The sequence below is a fragment of the Protomyctophum bolini genome (genome assembly GCF_963924005.1).
Source record: "Protomyctophum bolini genome assembly, chromosome: 19".
In the NCBI taxonomy this organism is placed as follows: Eukaryota; Metazoa; Chordata; class Actinopteri; order Myctophiformes; family Myctophidae; genus Protomyctophum; species Protomyctophum bolini.
In genome coordinates, this window is record NC_137880.1 from 35,968,493 (window position 1) to 35,995,395 (window position 26,903).

Below are 26,903 nucleotides of genomic sequence, written 5' to 3' on the forward strand. Positions count from 1 at the left end.
AGGGTCCTTTCTTCACTCAGTCCAAACACATACATTACCACTCAATAGTTAAGACTTCTTAAACTCACTCAAGTCTGTTCTGCTGTATGGTTCTGAGAGCTGGAGAGTGGTCAAGACAGACACTATAGGAGAATAGAAGTTTTCCACAACAGATGCCTCAGACGTACTGTATATGTCAGATCTTTTGGCCGAATAAAATATCAAACAATGAACTGTACAAACAAACAGCAGGGAGCCGGAGCATTACCAAGGACATTACACACAGACACCTGAGATGGCTAGGACATGTTGTACTGAGGATGGAGCAGGACTGCATCACAAAGGTGGCCTTAAGATGGCCAAAAGAAAACCTGGGAGGCCCAAGACCACCTGGTTCAGAACTATGACGCAGGAGCTGGAACAGATGAACCTGTCCTGGGCATGCTGCCAGGGATCGGAAGCCTTATGTCCCATAGGGGACGAAGAGGAGTAAGTAAGTAAGTAAACTCACTCAAACAAAACAGACACGAGAATCATGCACTGTGCATCAACCTATCAGAAAACTTCCACTTCACCTCTCTGTGTCATGTCAACCTGTGTCAGGTCATACACTCTGGTGAATCTGTTCAGTAATCTTCCACTCCTTCAATATTCTCTCTCCTCCCCACTTCAATTGAGAAACCCCCAATTAGAACACATCACTTGATCATACACCAAACAGAATGAAGAACTCCAGTACCTGCAGGTTAACTGTCTAATTTACTCATTGCTCAGTAAACTCATTATCCCTGGAACACACCTGTTTAACATTGCACCTCGTTATTGGGTTTTTTCCACAGTCTCTCCTATGCATTTTACCCTTTAACTGCTATGAACGGCATGCATCGTTTTTAAACACAAGTCCTGTACTAAAACATATTTATTTAGAGATCTATTTGTAACAGACAACTTTTGATTAAAGGCATACATTTGTAACTTTAGTCAACTGTTTTAGAATGACTTGTATTATGTATTAAATATTAGAATAGGGCTATGAAATAACCACTGGGCTATATTTGTGTTTGCACCATTTGTTTTACATCACCATTACATCACAAATCAACATGAGTAATAAATCGTGTCGCTAATTCACCAGTGTGTAATAACCTAGACTTTAATATATTAGCGCCCTTCACTTCACACAGGTGTGATTTATCTTTTTATTTTTTGCCAAGGACCCCCACATTGACACTAATTATCCCACGGACCCCCATTTGAAAAGATATGCCAGCTAGGACCCCCCCATAAGAGAAGATTTTTACGGCTCTAGCAGAGATTCTCAACCCGTTTAATTTCAAGGACCCCCAGTTTGACATGCATTAGGCTACGGACCCCCATGTAATGGCATTTCTATCTCTGGGAACTCTGAGAGTGTACAAATGGAACCAAACCGTTTGGTTCCATTGTGTACACTCTCAGAGTTACAGACCCATAAGGGTCAATTTGGTTCCAAACTTTTAGCTGGGGACCCCCTGGCACTCCCTCAAGGACCCCTTTGTGTCCAGATGACTCTGGTCCAGACTAAAGCCTGGTGAGGCGAGGTTAGGTCCAGACCAGGTCCAGACAGACAGAGCATGAAGTAGACTCGAGTCCAGAGCCTGCAGCCATAAACGTTCAGAGTCGACTTCTCCTATTGGCGTGTCTGTTTTTAGTGGGAGGAGTTAAACAAGTGACTTTTCCAAAACAAGAAACCTGCACGGACAAACCCAAGAGCCACACACACACACACAGCCTGGGATTGGATTTGCAAAAACAACTTACAGCTCAAACATGAATCTCCAGTAGAAGACTAGCCTATGGAACGGATAAAGGACAGTGGGACACTATAAAAGAAGGATAACACCCGGGAGGAGTCCGCAGAGGTATGGAACAACGCGTAGGCCTATAGCTAGACCTGTCATTTTTAAATCTATGCACTTGCAAAGTTGCAAAGCTACACTTACTGTTGGCATTTAACTTATATGATTGCAACACTGAAAGAGGGAGGCGACAGCTGCGTGCGCACAGCATGCTCACTTCACAGCAGTCAGTGGACACGTTTAAAGATCACCTAGCTATTATTATGTAACTGTAACGATGGATTTTAGGTGGAGGATCGGCTCCAGATATGAATGACCTTGCGCAACTATACATTCATCCCGAAGGCAGGCAGGGTCCCGACCATGGGAACCTCACCTAACATATATGGTCGTGGTCCACTGTTTAATATCGGTTTTTAAACAAGATTTACTGATGAACTGGTCATGGTAGCCTACATTGGTAATTTGGTACACTAGCCAAAGTAGCCATAAAAGCAATTAAAGCATTGTGTGGTGAGGGAATTGCTTCTGTTGTAGTACAGTACAGTACAGTACAGTACAGCCATCTTTAGTGTATAGATCCAACTTTTCAACAGTAATGTTTGGCGGTGCAGTGGTTTGGTTTTATTGAGGTTTACACAGATCTCAGTCTCCTCGTATGCTGCAGGACTTTGCATAATAACCAGTGAATAACACACACGTCGTAGACACAAACAATGGCAGTCATTTCATTGCTATATAATAAATATCTTGTTCCAACAAAATTGAACAAATATGCTAAATATTTCTAAACAAACAAGTTATCTCGGGACAGGATCAGCAGATGGAAATTAGGTCAAACGCCCTACTAGTAGCCTAGAGTCTACAATCAAATCATTGTTATGTATATACTAGGCCTAGTATATAGTTTACTTAGATAACCTGTCTCGTGTTTGTGTTTATACCTATCATCCTACTGTAGATGCAATAGGAATGATATGGCCTTGATGATGGTGATGGTATGATGAACCATGTTTCCGTACATTCACACACTTCTCTACACAGTGGAGACTGGTTGAAGATGGACCCCAGCAGCAGCACGGAGACCCAGAGCATGACGTCCTCGGACCTCCAAGGCAACCAGGTCAACCATGACACTCAGGGGCAGTTGTTGGAGGAACGTTACAGAGGTACACCAAGCTTTTTGAGCTCCTCCTATAAGCAGCAACTGTATAGTGTTTCATGTTTGTGTTCTGTGAACACAAACATTGACCCCTTTATTAGACCTGAGGACGATTCTACGATGTCTTCTAAATCCTGATGTCTAAACCCATGTTTCTATATGTCGTTCTCAAACATTTTCATGTCAAGGACCCCCAGAATTATCTGTAATTGGCCGCCGACCCCAATCTCAAAATATGTTGTTCCAGGCAAAAAAAAGCAAAGATTTCAGTTAAATCCGTTCGCTCTGAAAGAATATATATTCAAAGATTTGTGCCACATTTTCACGATTTTTCAAAAAAAATAGCAGACCTACAAGCTCGTAGATCTGCTATTTTTCAATAGCTAAAGTATAACATAATGTTTAAAGCACATAAAAGGTGGTTCCCGCCCAGTATGGGTTAATGTTTGTGTTCTGTGAATACAAACATTAAATGTCATCGACGATGGATGGAGAATTTACGTCATAATGTGTCTGAGCAAATCGGCCTATGTATGTCGGTGGGAACCCTTGGCCAATAAGGGACCACCATTCTTGATGATGATGTACGATGACATACGATGATTAGAGCGCCCCTCACTTCACACGGGTGTGATTTTTTCCCTTCCTTTTTGATTGAATACTTTATTAACAGTGTAAAAAAAAAAGGCACGGTGGCACAGATTAAGGGCCGATTCATACTCCTATTTTACCGCTGTATCGGCGCTGTAGTGCCGAAATGATTTTGGCTCGTCAGAACTTTTCAGTAGCACCGAAGAGTCGACTTTATAGGACCCGAACCTCAAATGACGTCACATTGTAGGCTCTTTTACAGAGCCGAACCGACTTTTATTCGGCTCTAAAATAGGAGTATGAATCGGCCCTTATACAAAAGAATGCTAAAATAAGGGGATAACCCAAATAAGCCCTATATCAGTGCTTGTTTCCTGTAAGGTCCACTCCTGCATGTATTATAATTATGGTCCAGCATGTTTAACAGGAAATTCAACATACATAATATCACTTCCTTCATTCAAAGCGAGTGAGTGTTGAAGGCTTACATTACAGTATGTCCAATACAATGTGTATGGCAGTGGTCCCCGAACTCTTTCATGGCAAGGACCCCCAAATTGACACTTGTTAGCCCGCGGACCCCCATTTGAAAAGACATGCCGTGCAGGAGGGACCCCCATAAGAGAAGATCTTTACGGCCCCAGCAGAGATTCTTAACCCGTTTAATTTCAAGGACCCCCCCAGTTTGACATGCATTAGGCTACGGACCCCCCATTTAATGGCATTTCTATCTCTGTGACCCCAATTTATATTGTAAAATCTATGTTGATTTAACTCTGAGAGACATTTCTATTGTCAATAATGCATTATACACGAAACATATATATACTTACAGATCTGTCAAAAGCATAAAACAGCAAAAGAAAGAAGGAAAATAATATATGAATGAATGAATTATTCCTCTTCAATGTATTTTTTGTTAGTTGGAACACATGTAAAATATTGAGAAAAGGATGTCCCCTTGAAATGTATCATCTCGTTTTCGAGGGGGTCCAGCAACATACAGCAAATACAGAACAATACAACAAGTCCATTCGTACATAATCGAGGACAAAACAAAGAACTAAGCTCTCCTAAAACTAGCCGCTCCCATCCCAGCTATTCACCCACAACATGGTATCAATAAGTCTATATAGTAATGATACAATAAGTATACAAGATGATGAACACACTGGAAGAACAGCAGGCCGAGCATCATGACAGACATGCCAACAGCGAATGCATTAACAACATTGTCTGTTTTGTTCTGCTATTATTGTACAAAAGCATTATTCAACCTGTTCTGTTGTACTGTTCTGCATGTTTCTACACCATACTGTCCATGCCTAACAGGAACAAACTTTTCAGTATCACCCGTATTGCTTCCAAAATCATCGGACTTCCTACACCCACACTTTCTGATATGAACAATAACGCCATCACACGACTAGCACTCTCGATATCAAATGACACTGACTCTGTATCGTTTCTTTAACCTCATGCCATCTGGACAAAGATACAGAACCTTGCCATGGAAAAAGGTCCGTTTTAGTAGGAGTTTTGTCCCCTCAGCCATCGCGGCATTAAACAAACTGCCCCGCCGATAGGATGGTTCTGTACACAGCATGCGGGGACCTCATGTTTTGTTTTTTTGTACTGTCTTGGTGTTATGTGCTCTGTGTTGTTTTTTATGTGGGTGTTGAACTGTTGAACAGATTGTGAAGACAAATATCCTTCGGGACAATAAAGATTATTATTATTATTGTCAATGCACCGTGACCGAGTACAAACATGCACTTGAAAATAGTTAATAGTAGATGGTAGGTAGTAAATAGTAAATTTGCCGCATGATGTAAGGAAAGAGAGAACAATCGGAGGCATTTAGAAACAGGAGTTTGAAGATGAGTAATGATAGACACTTTAAGAAATATTGAAGGAGTTAATGGATCTGAGGGAACTGGGGAGATTGTTCCAGTCGACAGGAGCTTTACATTTAAAAGCACGCCGACCAACTACTTTTCTGATGTTGGTGCATGGGGACTATAAGGTAAAGATGGTCTGTGTGCCTCAGGTTGTATGGTGAGCTGAAGGGACGTAGATATTGTTTTAGATATTCCGGGTAATTAAAGTATATGCATTTAAAGATAAATAATAGCCAGTGAGAGTGATTTCGAGCTTTTGTGGTGTTAGCCAGTTGAGGGACTCATACATGGTACAGTGGTGGGTCATATAGGGACACCTCAGTATAAATCTATATGTTACGTTGAGGGGATAGAGGTGTGTATCGGAGGTATTTTGGTAAACAATGTCAGCATAGTCTAAGATAGGGAGAATTAGTTGCGAGATGATTCTTTTCCTGACCTGAAGGGTGAAGCAATTCATTGATCGATGGAGAACTTTCAGGCTGAAATGTACTTTCTGGATAACAGAGGTGACGTGAGGCTCGAATGTGAGTTGAGGGTCGAGCCAGAGGCCGAGGTATTTAAATTAGTCAACCTTTTCGAGCTGTGAGCCGAACTGAGTATCTTATGTTTTGGGAGTGCGCGTAGTAGCAGAGACATCATGCAGAATAACATTATTATAAATAGTTACGCAAATACAATTTCAACCTAATAAGACAACTTGAGTGGTTAAACTACAGTATGTGCAAAAGCTCCCATTTACTGAGAAGATGGTAATTCAAGTCATTCCATAACCTACAATTTGAATCCTTTTCAAAAGGGGCTCAACAAACAGAGTTAATGAGCTGAGCTGATTCATTTTGAACATTTAACAGTGTTGTCAAACTGTTTCTTCCTGCTGTAAGTGTGCACAGCTATTATTACCCCAGAAACTGATAACAGTACAGCTCATTGTGTTCTATACAGGAATATATGTATCATTACATAATCCATCATCATTACATAATGGCAGCTAGAATGGAAGGGGACTGGGGGGAGTGGTTGGGGGGCTGGGGGGAGTGGTGGGGGGCTGTCCTGAAAATAGCTCACTTTGGTACAAATCACTGCATGGAGTCTCCCCCCCCCCCCTCAAACTATTTCATGTCAACGACCCCCAAAATTATATGTAATTGGCCACCGACCCCCATCTGAAAATATGTTGTTCCAGGGACCCCCCCAGAAGCAAAGATTTGAGTCAAAAACGTGAAAGAATATATATTCAAAGATTTGGGTCACATTTTCACGATAAAAAAAATAATAGCAGACCTACAAGCTCGTATGAGCTTGTAGATCTGCTATTTATCAATAGCAGATCTGCTATTTACCAAAAGGGGTTCCCGCCCAGAATGGGTTATGTTATCCGTTACTAATTCAATTAGAATGAGAATGGAAATGGCTGACATTTCCAGTAAAGATGAGTTGCAGGAAACAAATGATGTAAAAATAGCTTACCGGAATATACTGTGGTTTATCATCAGAAATGGGTCAGTTGTTTTAACAGATGATTTATAGTGTGTCAAAGTGTCTGTGACAACTATACAATTTTGACAGTAGGCTATAGAACAATACAAAAAAAACCTATAACTTAAAGATGATAGTACAGTTATAGCTGGAACCATAAGAATACCTCCTAGGTCATAAATGGTTTCACCCACGCACGCCTACTGTAATTTACTGGGGGGGGCTGATAACGCTGATAACTTGATCACAATGACCCCTTTTCCACAGGGTTGGGAACTGCTTCAGTTCAGAAGCAGCTTTTAGTCCATGTACCAGACCTGCTTAGTGCTTACCCGTCTTGTGTCATTCTTTGTCTGATGTCTGTTGACACAGACACTCTATGTCAATTCAAGAGACACTGTTTTGAAAACAAATATTGCCGTCCCAATATGAACTCGCCTAAAGTGTTTGCATTTGTCATACAATGCAGTTGTTTTTAGATCATATCACCAGATATATCAGTACGGCAAAGATCTGTCTATGTGAGACTAATCAATGAGCAATGAACAACAGTGAATATGAGAATGAATGCTGGTGAATATACCGTTTGTCCCTATGGTCCTACAAATGAGGACACGTCAATAGTTCCAGACATTGCAGGTCTTAATGTTATCATATGGGTTAATAATATGCTGCTGATTATAGACAGCAGATTGCCCTATCTCTCTGTAGCTCACCTCACAGTGATTGATTGATGCAAGTCAATTATTAGTTATTAGTTATCAGACATGCACACCCAGTCACGCATGCACTCTGCATGTTACTTAAGCTATTGAGAAATAGCAGATCTACAAGCTTGCTTCTTTCACAGCGAATGTTTTTAACTCAAATCTTTGCATCTGGGCCGGCCGAGCGCTCCAGGCACCTTGGCTGGTAATCCAGCCTGACAGCGTGTCGCGGGTTCGAGTCCTGAGCTCGACGATCTTTGGTGTGTGTGTGTGTGTGTGTGTCTTCACCCCCCCCCATCTCTCTCCCCCTTTCCTGTCTAACTACTGTAAATCTATCAATAAAGGCAAAAAGCCCTAAAACAATATATATATTTTTTTTATAATTTTTTAATCCCACGATTTTGTAACCCATTTTTCACCCCTTGTGTCAATTATCTAATGTGATCCTGGGCTCTACACACCCTCCACCAACCTGGGGAGAGCAACAGACAGAACTCAGCTTCCTTCATGCATGAGTGTCCAAGTTGCTCCTTTACACCTGACAGGGGGGAGTTTCCCTGGTTGGACGTAGCGCGTGGAAGGAACACGTTATTCCAACCAGTTCCTTTCCCCTCCATCAGGCGCCCCGGCTGGCCAGGGGGAGGCAGTTTAGAGACCAGGATTACTGCATGTTTTTTGAGAGGGTACCAAAACAATATCTTAAAAAATAAAATAGATACCTGATTTCATATTATCCTCATCCTCTCCTCCTCCTCCTCCTCTCCCCAGGGTGCAGCCAGTTGGTGTCTCTGTATCCTCATCCTATCTCTCCTCCTCCTCTCCCCAGGGTGCAGCCAGTTGGTGTCTCTGTATCCTCATCCTCTCCTCCTCCTCCTCTCCTCAGGGTGCAGCCAGTTGGTGTCTCTGTATCCTCACCCTCTCCTCCTCCTCCTCCTCTCCTCAGGGTGCAGCCAGTTGGTGTCTCTGTATCCTCATCCTCATCCTCTCCTCCTCCTCTCCCCAGGGTGCAGCCAGTTGGTGTCTCTGTATCCTCATCCTCTCCTCCTCCTCCTCTCCTCAGGGTGCAGCCAGTTGGTGTCTCTGTATCCTCACCCTCTCCTCCTCCTCCTCCTCTCCCCAGGGTGCAGCCAGTTGGTGTCTCTGTATCCTCATCCTCTCCTCCTCCTCCTCCTCCTCTCCCCAGGGTGCAGCCAGTTGGTGTCTCTGTATCCTCTCCTCCTCCTCCTCCTCCTCCTCCTCTCCCCAGGGTGCAGCCAGTTGGTGTCTCTGTATCCTCACCCTCTCCTCCTCCTCCTCCTCCTCCTCTCCCCAGGGTGCAGCCAGTTGGTGTCTCTGTATCCTCATCCTCTCCTCCTCCTCCTCTCCCCAGGGTGCAGCCAGTTGGTGTCTCTGTATCCTCACCCTCTCCTCCTCCTCCTCCTCCTCCTCCTCTCCCCAGGGTGCAGCCAGTTGGTGTCTCTGTATCCTCACCCTCTCCTCCTCCTCCTCTCCCCAGGGTGCAGCCAGTTGGTGTCTCTGTATCCTCACCCTCTCCTCCTCCTCCTCTCCTCAGGGTGCAGCCAGTTGGTGTCTCTGTATCCTCATCCTCTCCTCCTCCTCCTCCTCTCCCCAGGGTGCAGCCAGTTGGTGTCTCTGTATCCTCACCCTCTCCTCCTCCTCCTCTCCCCAGGGTGCAGCCAGTTGGTGTCTCTGTATCCTCATCCTCTCCTCCTCCTCCTCTCCCCAGGGTGCAGCCAGTTGGTGTCTCTGTATCCTCATCCTCTCCTCCTCCTCCTCCTCTCCCCAGGGTGCAGCCAGTTGGTGTCTCTGGCAGCGGCCGTGGCCTCCCTCAGCGGCCTGGTCCTGGGCTACGAGATGGGCGTGACCTCCGGGGTCCTCCTCCAGCTGCGGGGCGTCCTCTCGTTGTCCTGCCGGGAGCAGGAGCTGCTGGTCAGCTCCCTCCTGCTCGGCGCTCTGCTCGTCTGCCTGGCCAGCGGCCCCCTGCTGGACCGCTACGGCCGGCGGGCCTCCATGCTCCTCAGCGCCGCCCTGGTGGTGGCCGGCAGCGTGGTGCTGATGGCCGTGACGTCGCTGTGGGCGCTGACGCTGGGCCGCGTGGTGGTGGGCATGGGCACGGCGCTGTCGGGCACGGCGGCGTGTCTCTACATCGCAGAGATCTCCCCGCGGGAGCGCCGGGGCCTCCTGGTGACGCTGTACGAGCTGATGGTGGTGCTGGGCGTGCTGGCCGGGTTCGGCTGCAGCTACGCCTTCGGCGCCCGGCCCTACGGCTGGAAGTACGTCTTCGGGCTGGTGATACCGCCGGTGCTGCTGCAGGTGGCCGCGCTCCTGCTCCTCCCGCCCAGCCCGCGCTTCCTGGTGGCCCGCGGCCGGCCCCAGAAGGCCATGGCGGTTCTGCTCAGGCTCCGGGGAGGCGGGGCCAAGGTGGAGGACGTGGCGGCGGAGCTCCGGGACATCGAGGCGGCGCTCAGGGAGGAGTCGCGGCACGGCTTCCGGGAGCTGTTCGGCGCCGAGGCCAACCTGCGCTCGCGGCTGCTGACGGGCGTGGCGCTGGTGTTCCTGCAGCAGGTGACCGGCCAGCCCAACGTGCTCTCCTACGCCTCGCCGCTCCTCCGCAGCGTGGGCTTCCACAGCGACGCGGCCGCCGCCCTGGCCTCCACGGGCTTCGGGGCGGTCAAGGTTCTGGGCACCGTGCCCGCCGTGCTGCTGGTGGACCGCCTGGGGCCCAAGAGCTTCCTGTGCGTGGGCGCCGTCACCATGTGCATGTCGCTCACCATGCTGGGCGTGGTGACGGCGCAGAGCCACACCAGCCTCACCAGCCTGTGTCAGAGCCCGTCTCCTGCCCTCAACCACTCCCACAGGGGGGCGTGGGGGTGGGGGGCGGAGAACGCAACCGGCGGCAATCTGACCACCGCGTTTCTGGAGCGATGGAACAGCAGTGACTCTGAGGAGGGGGAGCGGTGGAGGGGCAGCTGGGTGGGGGTGGGGGTGGGGGGCACACAGAGGACAGACAGCGCTCAGGGGACAGCGGGGTCGGGCGGAGCGAGGACTGGTGTGGAAGTGTCCCAGTCACTGAAGTGGGTATCACTGATCAGCTTGCTGGTGTATGTGGCAGCTTTCTCCATTAGTCTCGGACCCAGTAAGAACACGTGCGCACACTCACTCTCACACACACTCACACACACACACACACACACGCACACTAATTTCTAAAATATATACAGTATTTCTTTTTTTTTGTCAAATAGGTTATACATTGTTACACAAACATTATGATATGAAATACATTTTTCTGTTATAGAAAACTAAGAAAGAGGAAAGAAAAAAGACAAAAAGATAAAGAAAACCCTCCCACCCATACTGCTCATACTATATAGAATAAAACAGTAAGATGATGAAATCCTCATGGAAAACATCTGAAAAGAAAATGGCGTACAGTCAACCATATCCTGTCCATTAATTGTAATGGACAAAAAGGGGCAGCCAAACCTTATCAAATTGTCTCTCTTTGTTTTTCAGGAAATACCAAATTATATATTTCTAAATTAAGCAAGAATTTGCTACAGTACTATTATGCAAGCAAGCTTTGTGAGGGAGCCCTGAGGCTCTGTTCAGATTCATAAAGTAAACTCTTATCTTAATGTGATGTCTACATACTGTATATTAGTGATGCACTGAATATTCGGCAGAAAATGGCTAAAATTGTATTTTCGGCCTATTCTGTTTCGGCCCGAATAGGCACTTCCTATTAGAACTTCCCTTTCAGTGCATCCCTACTGTAAATATACATGACCTGAATGTAGGTCGCCCTCATTACTGTCAAACATGCTCCACCAGTTCTCTGAGTTCAGTTAATTAAGGGCTTAAGGCTGTGATCAACCAATATCTTTGCATTGCTAATTGTACTGCAGTCAGACCAGCTGTGCACATTCTGCCTATAGTGGCCATGCACATTTTGACCCAATGTATTTGGGGTTTTTCCCACTCAGGAGGCGTTCCTGCATAACTTCGGGTATGATGATGATGATGACACACGCATACCCTCTCTATAGCGACATCATTCTTTTAATTAATAGTTTAAAAACCGTAGGTTAGGCTTTAGGATGTTTTTTTAGAATTGGCCTCAGGTCTAAATGGGTTAAATACACACGCACACACACAAACAATGTACTGTATGTATGTATGTATGTATGTATTTGCATATACTATGCTACATCATATACCTGTGTCTCCATTGCAGTGGTGTATGTGGTTCTAAGTGAGATCTTCCCTACTGGGGTCAGAGGGAAGGCTGTCTCTGTGGTGTCAGCTGTCAACTGGGCCACCAACCTGCTGATGTCCATGACCTTCCTCACAGTTACAGGTACACAGAGAGACAGAGAGAGAGAGAGAGAATGTCATTGTTTGCACATTAATCATCACTCAAGCTTGTACCTGGCATGTTTAACCGCATTAATGCCAGGAAGGTGGAATTCCCCCCGCCTGTGCCAGAACGTAAAAAAATCTGTAATTTAATCCGGTAATTAAAAATAAGTTTGTATTTCTTTTTTAATCGCATGTTAGACAGCCTATACATACGGAGCTTATTACTCCTTTTTCCAAAATCCAGTGTTTAGAAGAGCTTATTATTCTCTCTTCTTACAGTACATACATACAGTAAGTTACAATGAACAGCAACATGATTTTAATATGGAAGGTTAATTTCCCCCCCCACACCACGTCCATATCCCCCCCCCTCCCAACACAACAATGGTCCCCAGGTTGATTCTCAGTCAGGGTGGTGGTCCCTGGTTCATAATCAGTTGAAAGCCCCTGATCTACACTACAGGATGCACCTCTGTTTATGGCGTAATTTTAAAAGAATATATTTGGCTGATGGAATAATTATATTGCTCTCCATTGTTGTTCTCGTTGCAGAGAAGATTGGCGTTCCTAACGTGATGTTCCTGTATGCTGCCATGAGTTTTGTTCTACTGGTGTTCGTCATCCTGTGTATACCTGAGACCAAGGGACGGACACTGGAGCAGATCTCTAAAGAACTGGCCAAAAAGTGAGTATACTTTTATGGCAAAAGGCCGATGCACACCTCAAAAGGCTGGTGACAGGTGTGTAGGGCAATAGAGCATACCGGGTATGATGAAAAGGGTATCTTTGAAAGGCAAAGAAGAAGTCTACACAATTAGAGAATGTAGATGAATTGCTATTTTGATCAACGTCAACAACATATTCTTTAGTTTACTCTCACTCTACCTCTGTCCGATACCGTTTAATTCAATAACACGCTGCATTCATGTCTCCATGGCAATGCTTTCTTGACTTTTTGAGCTTACTTTATGTACTGTATGCCCCTGCGTGCGTGTTGCAGCCTAGTCTAAGGACATCACATTTTATGCTTGCTTATGACGTCGTGTGGCAGCCACAGTGTGATATTTATTTATTTTCATTACGATGAACATTACGATGCGAGGAAGAGCTGGGAAAATATCATTAGGGTTCAAACTACTGCAGTTTAGGCCTAGGTGTACAGACTGTACACTATCGGTGATGATCGCAACTTAATACTTAAAGAAAAGGTGATCATTTGGCACCAACCAAGGAGAAATCACAGCTTTACACACACCTAACACTCCTCTCTCTCTCTCTCTCTCTCTCATCCCAGGAAACACTTTGAGGTGAGGTTCTGTAAGAGGTTCCAGAACCTGCTCAGGAGGAGGTCCACAGAGACCGTCCACAGTGCGTTACCCTCTGAAACCATGACCTCCCACCCGAGTGAGAAGACTTCATGCTGAGGGCCAAAGGAACAAGGACAATCTTACCCACAGCAACTGACAAGATCCCATACTTACACATTTTCACCTGCAAGGAGAATGCGTGGGTGTGTCATGCAGTGCACTCCTTTTCTGACCCGTGTCGCGGTGACCTTTCTCCCCCTCCTGCTCAACGTTCTTTCTGCATAGCGGTTCACCTGAGAGGAGAAAACGAGGCGGGGGGAGAACGTTGTACACCGGCAGGAACGGAAGGATGTAGCGATGGTTGAAACTGTGAACTTCATTAACTTGAGTCACTCCTGCTTGTTGAAAAGGGGGATATGAGGGAGAGGATGCCCCAAGAGTAGATTTATTTTTTTCATTCATTCATATATTCTCTAACAAGAGATTCTAATGCTGAAGGCCTTCATTTGTTCAAGTGCTTTCTCTCTCTCCAACATTTGGTGTTATATTATCTTCAACAACTCCAGTGGAATTGCTACTACAGTAGCAGAAAGGTAATTGGAGTTTAAAATGTACATATGAAGACAATGGCTGCTTTTCCACAGGGAAATCCAAATGATTTACTTATTTATAATCAAATTACTATAATCTTACCCAATGACTGACAAGTCAGTTTCTAAACACTTTGCTCAACTAGAGACTAAGGAACAATTCATCTCCCAGCTTTCATTGATAAATCTGGGTGGAAACGAGAGCTTAAAAAGAATGTTTCCAAAGCACTAGGCATAGGTCTGGACATCAACTACCTACCTTGCATTTAGAAATCCCCACGATTGGTACAGTAGGTGAAGAACTACGATTGTCTAGTTAGTATCATGAGACTACATGTACAGTATATTGCATCATGAGACTACATGTACAGTATATTAGTTGGATCCTAAACCATGTTCTCATTCTTACAGTAGTTTAAAGTTGTTTATCTGCTGCTCACCATAATACACTTGAATGTACAAATGTTTGTCAGACCTACTGGAACACACATCATTGTCTAAGAGATAAGGTGGTAGGTACTACTAGGTAGTATGGTATATTTGGGAATTATAATTTAATAGTCTGTGTTCTTGAGTCTTCCCTCCACATGCCTTTCTTTCTAATCAGGGAACCAACAAAGATTATTGAAACGCACACCATGGTGTGTTTTATCTTTTTTTTACCTTTAGAATAAGTAGTCCATGAGACTGCAGTTTCAGGACCAGTCCTGACGCGGTTATTCCAGACAGCAACACATACATGTCGACTGCATTTCTAAATGAAAAGGCTGCAATTTCTAATGGCCACCCTATCAGAGCACCAAAATGTTTTACTTGATATAAAACATGGCTGGGCTAAACTAATCATTGCCTATATGTACAGAAGTAGTACTATTTTATGTATTCCCCCCACTCCCCTGCATCAAAATATGCAAATAGTTCTATACACACGCACATTAAAAACTACAAGACATGATTCCCATTCTCAAAAGAACTAGGCAAATTGTTTTTACTTGTGTTAATGAAATGAAATGCATTAAACAGCTGTTCTCAATAAATAAAGGTTTTGTAATTTTTACCTACCTACTACGTTTTCTTTTTTTTCCCCCATTCGGAGATTTGGAAGTGTCACAATTTGAAACCTCTTTACATCAGCGGTTTTCAACCCATTTCATATCAATGCTCATTATTTATTCTCCATTTGAGCCACGGACCACCATTTGATGAGATTTAGCGCCTCAGATCAAAGACTACGAATGCTGTATTGATGTTGGTACCATTAGGAAATCATTATTCTACATTCTCCAATTATGTAGACTTCTGGTAAATTAAGTAATGCAATACGTTTAACAATTGAGAGCGTAAAATGAAACCAAATGTAGTCTGAGTCGATTTGGTTCAATTTTACACTCTCAAGAGTTAAAGAACGAATAAGGGTCTGTGTGGGTTACCAACGGGGTCATCCCCATGTTCTATGTTCCCCACTTACCTTAGGGTGTAGGGTTTCTGGTTTAAGGACTTCAGTGTTTTGTACTATACCTGAAATATCCCCCCGCCCCCTTGTGGCCGCTTGTGGTACTGCGCCCTGTGTTCCTCGCTCCCCGTTTGCCAGACCCTTTATGTTGTGCAAGCTCCATTACTCAACTTATTTGGCATTTCAAGACTTGCAAATGAGAGCAACCAAAAAAAAAGGCAAAGATTAAGACAGTAAAACATATACAACATTCTCATAGTAGCTTTACTTTATTCAGTTTTTTTTTTTTTGTGTAGTTTTTCTTTTTTTAAATACAAAATACAAAAGTTTTAATAACACAAAGAAAGAGTGTCCCATAGCTTGGTTTGGACACTTAATATTCAGTCCAAGTATCTTTATGTCCAGGTAGATGACACATCATTATGTCAAAGCCATATTATCCATAACATTATACTGTACCACCAGATACACCAATCCAAGACGTTACCTCTTATTCACAGATGAAGGACGGGTCGGTTCGGGGCTCGCCCCGTGTCGGTAGGGATTACAGGAGCATTTTGTTTCCGAGTCAGAATGCTTAATTCTTCACATTTCATTTTCTTGAAAAATCTTTTTGTGTACTTTAGTAAGTTTACAGTATATAATATCCTTGCTAACAAAATGTCCCAACTCTTTGAGGACTACTGTGTGACATACTGTGTGTACAGAGCATTTTGTGAAGGTCAACATTTGATTATGGACAAATGTTACATTTTGGATATGAATAATCCAGGTCCTATTTTGGTGCACAACAATGAATTAAGAATAAGTAAAGACGGTCAAGAATTGGGCCATTTATCCTCAAGTTCCTCACAAATCACAACAGAGGAGATCGATGCAGGGGACCGAGACATGCAACAAACGTCCTCCATGTTCTCAATACGTAAAAGACAGACCATTTGGGTTACGATTAGGGCGGCCAAAGATTTACCAGCAGACAAGCTTGATATTTATGTATTGTGGAGGGGGGGCGATATTTTAAAGGTTACAGAATTAGGAGTGGAAGAGGTAAATGTTTAAATGGAGGAAGTGAACAAAATGTTACACATAATTTCCTCAGCGACACTTGGGTCAATTAAAACGATTATTAAAAGGGTGTCCGGGTTGGCGTGGGGGCTCAAGTTTATGACCGCCACCACCATCATGGGTTGGCCGGGCCGCTCCAACCAACACCATCGACCGTGTTCGACCGGCGGGAAGTTGGCAGGGATTGGCTTTCTCTGTCTCTTGTCTACATGTTGGTCACTGAGGGGGTTGAAATGTGTGAGGGATGGTGTGTTCCTTCCTACCTCCACATGCATTACATGATCCTACTGGGGAAACTCCTCACTGTCGGGTGAAAAAGACGCTGCAGTCTCCTTGTCTAATAGGTGGTTTGGTTACCTCCACAGACCAATATTGGGGTTGGCAGTGATGGGACTGTAAACATGGGACTAGAAACATAGAAGGAATTTGCAACGACTACATTAGGGGTTTTAAAAAAGAAGAATTCATTAATGCTTTTCTGTGTCCAAATTATGTCCTCCAATGTTTCTAATGGCACCGGAGATGAAATCATTTTGGAATCATTCATCGTACATATATTCAACGTGTATTATTTTGTTCCCTGGGAGGTAAATAAATACACCCTCAGAAATCTTACAACTATATCCTGTTACATTGAGAGATACAGAAGAGAACCCAAATCGAAGACGGCTTCATCCTGCTGTAGAAACCCTGCTTACAACACTGGTTGTGCTCCCATTGCGTAGAGGATTTCAGGTGAGGAGAATCGACACGTCAAATCGACACGTCAAATCGACACGTCAAATCGTCTGCGTAGCTCGAAGCATCCACATTTGTCTACTTAATAATAAGTGTGTTTCGGGGTCTTAGTATCATTCTGTATATAAGAGCAAATTCTACTTCTAAAAAACAGGTTGTGGACGGAGATTCTCCCAGAGAAAGTGGAGTCTTAAACTGGGACGTGTGTGGCTGTGTATACACGGTACTTAAGACAACTTAGACAAGGCATCCCCAAATGTTAAAAATACTGATTCGTTTCATTGTGACGGTATCACTATTGTTACGTGTTTTAGCACAAGTTACTGACGTTTCTGAAGACTGGCTTGGTTTGCGGTTCATGCAAGAACACCCAGAGAGGAAGGAATAAAGTATCCCAAAAACTCCACCGCTCTCAGTGTCAGTGAAGCTTGTTAAGAGCAGACATGTTGGTTAAGAGTTTAGCGAGGGTCAAAAACAGTTAACAATCCACAAAAAGGGAATTTCAGATTTAGTTGAGGGGGGAAACTGTTAAAAACAGTTAAAAACAAAACAAGAAAAAGAAGGAATGAAAGGATTCCAAGGTCATTCTCTCAGCCAATATTGTAGGTTTGTGGCTGCGGACGCACAGTGATAAAAAACAAACAACGATCCAAACACATCCAAAGGGATAAGGTGCTTCGTCACTTGCCACAAACGGGTGATGATGAGACCACCGGTCTTCTGTTTAATCCTTCGCTTCTCTTTGTTTTTTAGGTTTCGAGCACTCGAACAGTAGAGGGTAAATATGTTCCACCGCTGTCGCCACCGCCTGCACGTTTGGTCCTGAGACAGAGGGGAGAGAGAGATGGGTCAAACATAAACAATATCATTGTCCAAACACGGACTAATGGAACATTATGTGTTTCTGTCAGGAGGAAACCACCACCTAACTCAATTGTTTTCCATTAATCAGTGTTATTGAACACCTTATACGTCTGTGTGATGGTTAAAACAATATTGAACCAATGAAAATTAGTAAAACACGCTTTGGACAAAAGCTCTTAACTCCATTGGACTCATGAAGCTGTCTGCCAAAACAGTTAACTCCACCACCTCTCTCTCTCTCTCTCTCTCATGCAAGCCATTGACAATATATAAAGTCACAACGACAACTTTCATGAGGCAGTATTGCTTTGTTTTCAAATATATAAGGTTTTCTTCATTTGCTGAAAAGAAATATATTTTTCATTTTCTGAAAAAGTGGTTTCTTCCGGACAGCAGAGATATGAAACAATACTTAGATAAAAACCACTACAGCCTAGGCTAAAATATGATTGATGAAATGATGTTGATGCGATTAAATGTGAAAACACACCAGCAGTATTCTTTAAATCTATTCACTGGCCTTGTGCATGCCTATGATAACAATCAAATCAAGAGATTTAACTTGAAGTAAAATCGCTGCCTGGGGGAATTAGAATATTAACAATCTATAATAGAATGTTTTATTAAGGGGTTGACACTGCCTGTCGGGCAAGTACAGGTCATGTTCTACTTGCACAAAGGACATGTTCTACTTGCACAAAGGACACGCCCACTTGCCCCAAAAGTAAACTGTCCAGTAGAAAAGTATGGGTAAAGTTTGAACTTAGTTTGAATTTAACTTTTATTTTTTTATTACGTTCGGGGGCTGTGTGATAAAGAAAAATATTTTTTTATAGCAAATACCTCCTGTAGGAATATGACTAAGGCTTCACACTTATTATTCACAGTTAGTTATTTTCATATTTTTTAAATGTAGCAACAGTGCTTTTATTTTATATTCCACTCTCAAACGATTACTTGCAACTTTACTTGGCAACCTGAAAGCCAACTCCACCTGCCCCAAATCCTTTATTTACCTGCCAGGGAGCAGGTGGGCAAACCTTGAGCGTCAACCCCTGAATGCGGCCTCAATCTCTTAATCTCTTTTAGTTATTAGGGGTTAGAGAGAGAGAGAGAGAGAGAGAGAGAGAGAGAGAAGTACAGGTGTGTGCACTAGAGAGAGAGCATTACCTGTAACTGTTATGCTGCCGGTAGAGAAAACCTGCACCGTAGCCTTGAGGGTTTTGATCCGATATGTGACAGCAGGATGGAGCTCTGGCTCATAACTGAAACACAGACAGTTCACCATTAATATGATATGTGACAGCAGGATGGAGCTCTGGCTCATAACTGAAACACAGACACCACACACACACACACACACACACACACACACACACACACACACACACACAGTTCACTATTAATATGACATGTGACAGCAGGATTAATATGTACCTCAGAATATCTCTCACAAATAAATTATTCTGATGATAAACAAATGTCTTTCGCAGAAATGAAATGGGTGCGTGAATAATGACCCCCCCCCCCCCCCCGCTACAATTCTGTAGCCAATACATTATTAACCAATTTCTGTAAGTGTCACATTCAGTGATTTTAAAGACCCCCAGTGTTCCTTTATTACCGTAATAATAATATTCAAGCAAGAGCAGGGTTTTCACCACTAGAGACCGCCCTATCCCCACAAATACAGGAATAAAAGCATGTTTCAAATACTGTGCAGTTTTTTATCCCCCCAGCACTTTACGATCACCAGCTACACCTGCTGGTGACATTGGCTGATCCTAATTCCCACGGTTCATCTGTGCCCAAATGTCCACCAAAGGACAAACTGTCAAGATCTTGTAGTACTATCACTCTTACAATACACATTTACAATATTTAATGTTGAATAAAACTAACCATCTTAAAAATAGAAACTTTGACACTCGCTCACCTTATAGAAAAATAGAAGTAAAACTTCTTAGACTGAGACTTAAAATATTTATTCTTTTATTTTATCATGCTCATAAAGTGCGCTTTAAGTGCATTACAAAGCAAACGTTTCGGTCCTAAGACCTTCGACGAGTGCTTAAAAATAGCACAAAAGAAACCTACAAACTCATGTGTGGCGGCACATTGTTTCATCAACACCTCTGAGCTTCTTTTCTAACTGTCAGTCTGTAAGAACACCGAGTGGACAGTCAGTCTGTAAGAACACAGAGTGGACAGTCAGTCTGTAAGAACACCGAGTGGACAGTCAGTCTGTAAGAACACCGAGTGGACAGTCAGTCTGTAAGAACACCGAGTGGACAGTCAGTCTGTAAGAACACCGAGTGGACAGTCAGTCTGTAAGAACACCGAGTGGACAGTCAGTCTGTAAGAACACCGAGTGGACAGTCAGTCTGCTGTGCTTCAAGGCACACATTCAATGGCAGCGGTTGCGGTCAGTTGTTCCTGCAGGTTTACACTTTAAAACCTTAAACTTTTAAACTTTTTTGGCCGCTCACCCCCTAGTTACCTCCTGACCTACAGCTGATGCACCCTCCAATACTCAGTCTCGTTGTATTTGGCCGAAAATTATACATTTTTTTAATATGATTGTGTGGCAAATAATCACAGAATGTCAGTGCACTGAGACATGCAGCTGATGTATACTCCCACAGCTGCTCTATACATCACCTTACAACAGTGAACTTTGCCGTTTGTGTTAAATAACACCATAAAACCGCCATTACCCTTTTCATGTCAGAGGGCGTTCTAGGCGAACGCACCAGTTTGGGAACCCCTGAAGGATCAGATCTTTTCTCGCCCAGGGGTCTGCCCAGCTCCTTATTCACGCCTCACTCATCTCAAAGCCTGACTACTGAACCTTCCCTCCTTATATTGGCCCCATGATGGCATCCTCCAAATGATCCAGAATGATGCAGCCTAACCTGGTCATCAATCAACCCCCCAAAAGGTATGTCTCCCCACCTTTAATCTGTTCATGTCTGGTGGCTTCCAGTTTTCATGTCATTAAATACCTTGCAATAGGTCGGTTGTTGTTAGTAAAGTTGACAAGGTGGACAGCAAATGGCATGGAACACACCGCCAACACATTCACCACCTTGAAGTCTGAAAACCGCACCTGCATAGAAACACACACACACACACACACACACACACACACACACACACACACACACAGAGTAACAAGAGTTATTTCCCACTCTTTTCCTTGGGTTTATTTATGCCCTTTCTTTGTCCACAAAGGCTATTTTCCTGGAGCTTTTTCCTTGCCTGATTAAGGACCAACAGGGGGTGTCGTTTGTTTCCTTTGTGCCTGTAAAACCCTTTGAGACTGTAACAGTGATTAAGGGATAGACAAAATTACAAATATATGTAAGTTTAGTTGAGCTGTATCCACACAGAAGCCAGTGTATTTATCTGTATGATAACTAAGAAACCATCAGCACAATCAGTTGCTTTGTATTTATGGACATAATCCTGATTTTGTTTAGCGTTTGTGCTGCCATGTGGGTGTATGGAAAACAATATATATGTGAAATGGCAAAAGACATGATTATGGTAAAGCTTAACTTAAATAATAATCACTATTATGGGTCCATAATACATTTATTCAGCACTTTTGCATTAATTAATTGCATATACTATTCGGTTTCTCCCTATTCGGGCCGAAACCGAATAGTCCGAAAATGCATTTTTAGCCATTTTCTGCCGAATATTTTCTGTTGCTGAATATTCGGTGCATCACAAAAAAAGAAGACTTACTCTCGTTAAATAGTTCTCACCCAAAGACCACCAAAATTCAGCTAATTTCATTATTAATTTCAAATGTATTTTTGTAGGTTGGACTGTCACCAAAGGCATCTTTGAGAAGCAGTAACGTGCTTCATAAAACGTTTGCATCATCCGACCAACACGGTGGGTCATTCTCACCCTGAAGCCCAGCTTCTGTAGACAGCGTGCCAGCCTGCGGGCCCCCAGCTTAGCGTCGTCCTCGCTGGGGGAAGAGGATGAGAGGAAAGCAGGTATGAGTAGGGGGCATAGATTTTGCACATGCACAAACAGGCGCATGTTAACACCACGAAATTCTCCTGAATGCTGCCTTCCTGCATGGCATGGAAGGAAAGGAGTGTCATTTGCATTTCTTCCACCCAGAGTGTAGAGTGGGAGAGTAGCGACACGCTTTGATCTCACCGCAAAGCAGGTGCCTATGGGCTATAGTTCCAAACATTGCTCCTATGGCTGGAACTATCCCATTGAGACAAAGCGGGTGCCTATGGGCTATAGTTCCAACACATTGCTCCTATGGCTGGAACTATCCCATTGAGACAAAGCGGGTGCCTATGGGCTATAGTTCCAAACATTGCTCCTATGGCTGGAACTATCCCATTGAGACAAAGCGGGTGCCTATGGGCTATAGTTCCACACATTGCGCCTATGGCTGGAACTCCAGCCATAGGTTACAATGGGAGTTAACGCTAGTGTCGCCACTCTCTTACTATATTACTCTGCTTCCACTGTAGTAAACGCTGCATTCGTGGTCTGGAGAGCACAGTTGTTTCACAGACGGGTAAAAGGGCAGGGCTGAAGCCCCCTATGAGGTCTGTGTGTGTGTGTGTGTGTGTGTGTACGTCCCTGGTGTGCCAGTGTGCCTACCTGGTGGCTCCAGTGCAAATGATTTTCCCTGAGGACCAGATGGAGGCTGTGATCTTCGGCTTGCGAAGCTTCATCAAGACTTTCTGAACACAAAAACATAACGCACACAAAGTGAGCTGGTTTGTGTTAAGACATCATTCACAACAACACATTTACTAGTAGAGAGAGACTATACAGAAGGTATCCACAATATCCATGTCCTTCTTTACACTACAAAAAACAGGCAGGGTAAAAAAAACAGCACTTTCAATTACAAAAAGAAAGCATTCAAGACAGTAAAAGGTAGCTTGGGGGGGTATTCTCTCTCTCTAATTGAAATGTGTACTCTAACACAGTGGTTCCCAAAGTGGGGTCCTTGAGGGAGTTCCAGGGGGTCCCCAGCTAAATGATGAATGGACCCTTATGGGTCTGTAACTCAAGAGTTAAATTAACTTTGATTTCATAATATAATTTGGGGTCTCAGAGATGGAAATGCCATTAAATGGGGGTCCAGACCATAGCCTAAGGCATGTCAAACTGGGGGATCCTTGAAATTAAACAGGTTGAGAATCACTGCTAGAGCCGTAAAGATCCTCTCTCATGGGGGTCCCTGGCATACATTTTCAAATGGGGGTCAACAGAGTGCCAAGCAGGGAGGCATTGGGTCCCATTTCATTTTTACAGTCTTTGGTATGACCCGGCCGGGGATCGAACACCCGACCTCCCAGTTTCAGGGCGGACACTCTAACCACAAGGCCACTGTCTTGCCGACCACATTTATGCCGCCCATATCACGCAGCTAACCGGGAGCAGGCACAGTTGTTCTATGAAGTCCACACCCACAACACCAGAGGGAGTGCAACAAACCATGTACAACCCAGATTCGGCACAAACAAGGGACTAAATTATTTTCGCTCCTATGCCACCAAAATGTGGAACGCCCTACCAACAGTCATTAAGACATGTGAATCCCTTGACTCCTTCAAAACCGCTCTCAAAGGGCACCTACGGATGGCTGCAATTCGAAACTGGCCTCTGTAAAATCTGATTCCTTCCCCACCCCCCCCCCCCCCCTTTTTCCCCTCACTGTATATGTATCTTTTCCCTTTTTGCTTATATATGATGAATTCCTGTTCTGTTCTTTAACTACATAGAAGTGTCTATTTGTATGTCTCTATATGTTTTGATGAATTGAACAATGTGGACCCTGTAATGCTTAATTGGGTCGTCCACTCACAGTTAACAGTCTCTGTATTGAGTTTGTGCTTGAAATGTTCTGTAATTCTACAAACTGTTAATAAATATTTCAATCAATCAATCAATCAATCAATCAATGATAACAGACATTCTAGGGCTACCACATAACATAACGACATCCACTTCTCTCTCTCTCTCTCTCTCTCTCTCTCTCTCTCTCTCTCACACACCACTTGTCCGTTCTCCTCACCCCTACTTCAGGTTTGTAAATGACGTTGATGCCCTCCAGAGCGATGGTGCGCAGGTTGAGGTGGCACCGGGTCCTGAAGGTGGCCACCACGTTGGTGATGATAATGTCCAGAGCCTCGTCATTGCTGGAATCCATGAGCGGTGGGCGGTGGGTGGACTGTGTTGTTGTTTGTCACACACACACACACAGCACCGACCAGGAGGGAACCGCCGCTGGCCTGGCTGTCAGCCTGACTGTCACACCTCCTCCTCGGTCACACTGCCATCAGCAGCACCGCTGCTGTCAGCACCACCATGATCACCACAGCAACGGACGGACGGACGGATCTGTGAGAAAGACATGTACATGCTGTAAGTAAGTTAACTGTACGCTCAGGTAGTTGTATTTGCTCTCAAATGTAAAAAAGTGTAGTCATTTTGTCGATGGACAACTTAAGGTTGCTCTATTGTTACCCCCGGGGTGTACAAGAAATTCGACGGTAGGGCGCAAGAACTCTAACGTTAGATCATATTTTACTGATTTATAATAATCAACAGCAAGCTTGTAGTTAAAGTTGTTCCATGCATTTTTCGGCCTGCGACACCCCGGCGGCGCCGAACTATAACCGAGTTTAAATCACCCAGTCTGCTCACTTCAGTGACTGCACGTACACTGACTAAGCTTTAAGTAAAACTGCAAGAACTGAACGTCGGAAAAAGGACAATAAGCAGTGCGAGCGGCTGCTACAATAATATAATATACACACATACATTACACAGCACAGTGCAGCTAACGTGTTGCCTAGCAGGCTAGCGGGCAGCCAACAAAGAAAAGAAGCTTAACGGGCCAATGAATGAAAAGTTGATAATAGCTAGTTAGCGGTTAGCTACCTGAAGACGTTAGCTAAACAGAAGAGGCAGGGGTTGGTTGGTTGGCTACTTTAATGGCGTTACTATTATTATTATTATTATATGTGGTCTAAAGTAAGTATTGAATGATGTATTAAGTGTTCGTGTAGCACGCTACCTCTGCGCGGCGGACGCTGGGGTCAGTGTTGTGAGGTGGAAACCACAACAGAAGCCATTCCACGGTGTTGGTTTGAAGTGAGCAGCAGCCTCTAGTAGCATCAGCTGCTAATGTTGACTTCCTGTACTTAGCTGGCAGACTGGCGCCCCCATGTGGCTGAAGAGGGCAACACACCTAGTACCGGTATCTGTGACCAGAGCCTTGCGGTGAGTAGTGTACACTGTGTAGTAGTCTAGTCTAGTAGATGATTGATTGATCGATCGATTGATTTATTGATTTATTGATTTATGTATTTATTGTATTTATTAACAGTTTGCAGAATTATTACAGTTCATTTCAAGCACAACTGAATACAAAAACTGTTAACAGTGAGTGGACGACCCAATAAAGCACTGTTTACAAGAAGGTCCACCTTGTTCAATTCATCATGACATTTAGAGACGTACAAATAAATACTTCTATATAGCCAAAGAACAGAAAATCATCATAAAGGAGGTAAAAAAAAAGTGTGGGGGATTCAGATTTTACAATCATCCAATTGTTTATAATCATTGTTTTTGGTCAAAATTCCATTTGTGCCACAGACATGAATCCCCCACCCACCCCCTTTCCCCCTCACTGTATGTTTTTTACCCCCTGTAGCCTATATTTGTACGTCTCTAAATGTTATGATGAATTGAACATGTTGGACGAACTTGGACCCTATTGTAAACAAGTAAACAACAACATGCTTTATTGTGTCGTCCACAGTTAACAGTCTTGTATTGAGTTGTGCTTGAAATGTACTGTAATTCTTCAATCTGTTAATAAATACTTCAATCAATAAATCAATCAAACACAAGAGGTAGCGCTGAATGACCATATAACAGGTCTGTAACTCTGAGCGTGAACAGGTTACCATTTGTTCACTCTCAGAGTTACAGGGAATATTTATTGGCAAATAAATGATTTGAGAACCGATACTACATTCATAGTGTTGTACTAAACATATTCTGAAGAAAACCAGGACACTGACATTCAGTATAATTGGGTCTCATGATCAAAATAAGAACATTATAAATAATAATGGTGTGTAAAAACTAAAAACTGAAAGTTCCCACGGACAAGATGAAGTCTTTGCTATACGTCCGTGTGCAGACATGTTGATGAACCCCTGACTGTAATCATCACATGGATGATGAACATCAAAAGGAGATTAAAAAACATTTCACCCACACAATAATAATAAAAACACACCACTCATGCTCATAGACCTATACATCACAAACAAACAGGTACACGGACATTGCTGGATGTAGGAGTGGTTGCACCACTCAAAAATACTATGTCTATTAGGGATGAGGGATATAGGTGATGACATGTTCTTGACTGGGGAATTGCATATTTTGGGGCATTTGTGGTGACAATTTCCCTTGTTACAAATTGTCTGTTTATTGGTAGCCAGTGGGACGTGTGAAAACCAGTATTGGCCAGTGGAAGCATGAGGGAGAGAGTGTGGGAGTGAGTGATGTGCCCGAGGTGAGCTGCTCTGATCGGACCAGCCACACTGGGGAGGCGTGGACTCCAGTCTCCATGTCTTACAACATACCAGGTCAGTAGAGACCTACTTATTACTGTAAAAGGTCAATGTGGAACATGATTAAGATCTTTTTTCCATGCATGATCTGCTCATCCCATCGAAGCACTACCCCTTAGAAACCGTGTGTCATAGACCTTCAAGTTTAAAGACACAGACAGACGGACGGACAGACAGACAGACAGACACAGACAGACGGACGGACGGAAGGAAGGA

The 26,903-nt window shown here is 43.8% G+C and overlaps 3 protein-coding genes across 4 annotated transcripts in view; 1 reads left to right on the forward strand and 2 right to left on the reverse strand.

Moving 5' to 3' along the window:
• The window catches only part of ccm2 (CCM2 scaffold protein), a 421,717-nt gene that overhangs the window by 85,415 nt on the left and 309,399 nt on the right, over positions 1–26,903 (reverse strand). The gene's annotated exons all lie outside the window — the stretch shown is intronic.
• Positions 1,739–14,973, forward strand: slc2a12 (solute carrier family 2 member 12). The gene is made up of 6 exons (XM_080790340.1): positions 1,739–1,880; positions 2,862–2,986; positions 9,444–10,793; positions 11,895–12,017; positions 12,572–12,704; positions 13,314–14,973. The coding sequence occupies exons 2-6, from the start codon at positions 2,878–2,880 to the stop codon at positions 13,441–13,443; spliced, it is 1,845 nt and encodes a 614-aa protein (XP_080646466.1). The 5' UTR covers positions 1,739–1,880; positions 2,862–2,877; the 3' UTR covers positions 13,444–14,973.
• tbpl1 (TBP-like 1) lies at positions 16,893–25,229 on the reverse strand. Of its 2 annotated transcripts, none has more exons than XM_080791701.1 (7): positions 25,112–25,229; positions 24,113–24,432; positions 22,681–22,763; positions 21,958–22,021; positions 21,042–21,145; positions 19,207–19,301; positions 16,893–17,994 (listed from the first exon to the last, which is right to left on the reverse strand). In XM_080791701.1, the coding sequence occupies exons 2-7, from the start codon at positions 24,239–24,241 to the stop codon at positions 17,897–17,899; spliced, it is 573 nt and encodes a 190-aa protein (XP_080647827.1). In that variant the 5' UTR covers positions 24,242–24,432; positions 25,112–25,229; the 3' UTR covers positions 16,893–17,896. The 2 variants fall into 2 exon arrangements, with proteins under 2 accessions (XP_080647827.1, XP_080647826.1); XM_080791700.1 differs by having other exon boundaries at positions 24,107–24,432.

Bases quoted from the DNA above. Each gene is read 5' to 3' on its own strand.
- slc2a12 (XM_080790340.1), top strand. From the start codon at position 2,878: ATGGACCCCAGCAGCAGCACGGAGACCCAGAGCATGACGTCCTCGGAC. The intron at 10,794-11,894 runs GTAAGAACACGT...TCTCCATTGCAG, and splicing joins CTCCATTAGTCTCGGACCCA to TGGTGTATGTGGTTCTAAGT. The intron at 12,705-13,313 runs GTGAGTATACTT...CTCTCATCCCAG, and splicing joins TCTAAAGAACTGGCCAAAAA to GAAACACTTTGAGGTGAGGT.
- tbpl1 (XM_080791700.1), bottom strand. From the start codon at position 24,241: ATGGATTCCAGCAATGACGAGGCTCTGGACATTATCATCACCAACGTG. The intron at 22,764-24,106 runs GTGAGGAGAACG...TTTTGTGTTCAG, and splicing joins TTTACAAACCTGAAGTAGGG to AAAGTCTTGATGAAGCTTCG. The intron at 22,022-22,680 runs GTAGGCACACTG...CTCTTCCCCCAG, and splicing joins ATTTGCACTGGAGCCACCAG to CGAGGACGACGCTAAGCTGG.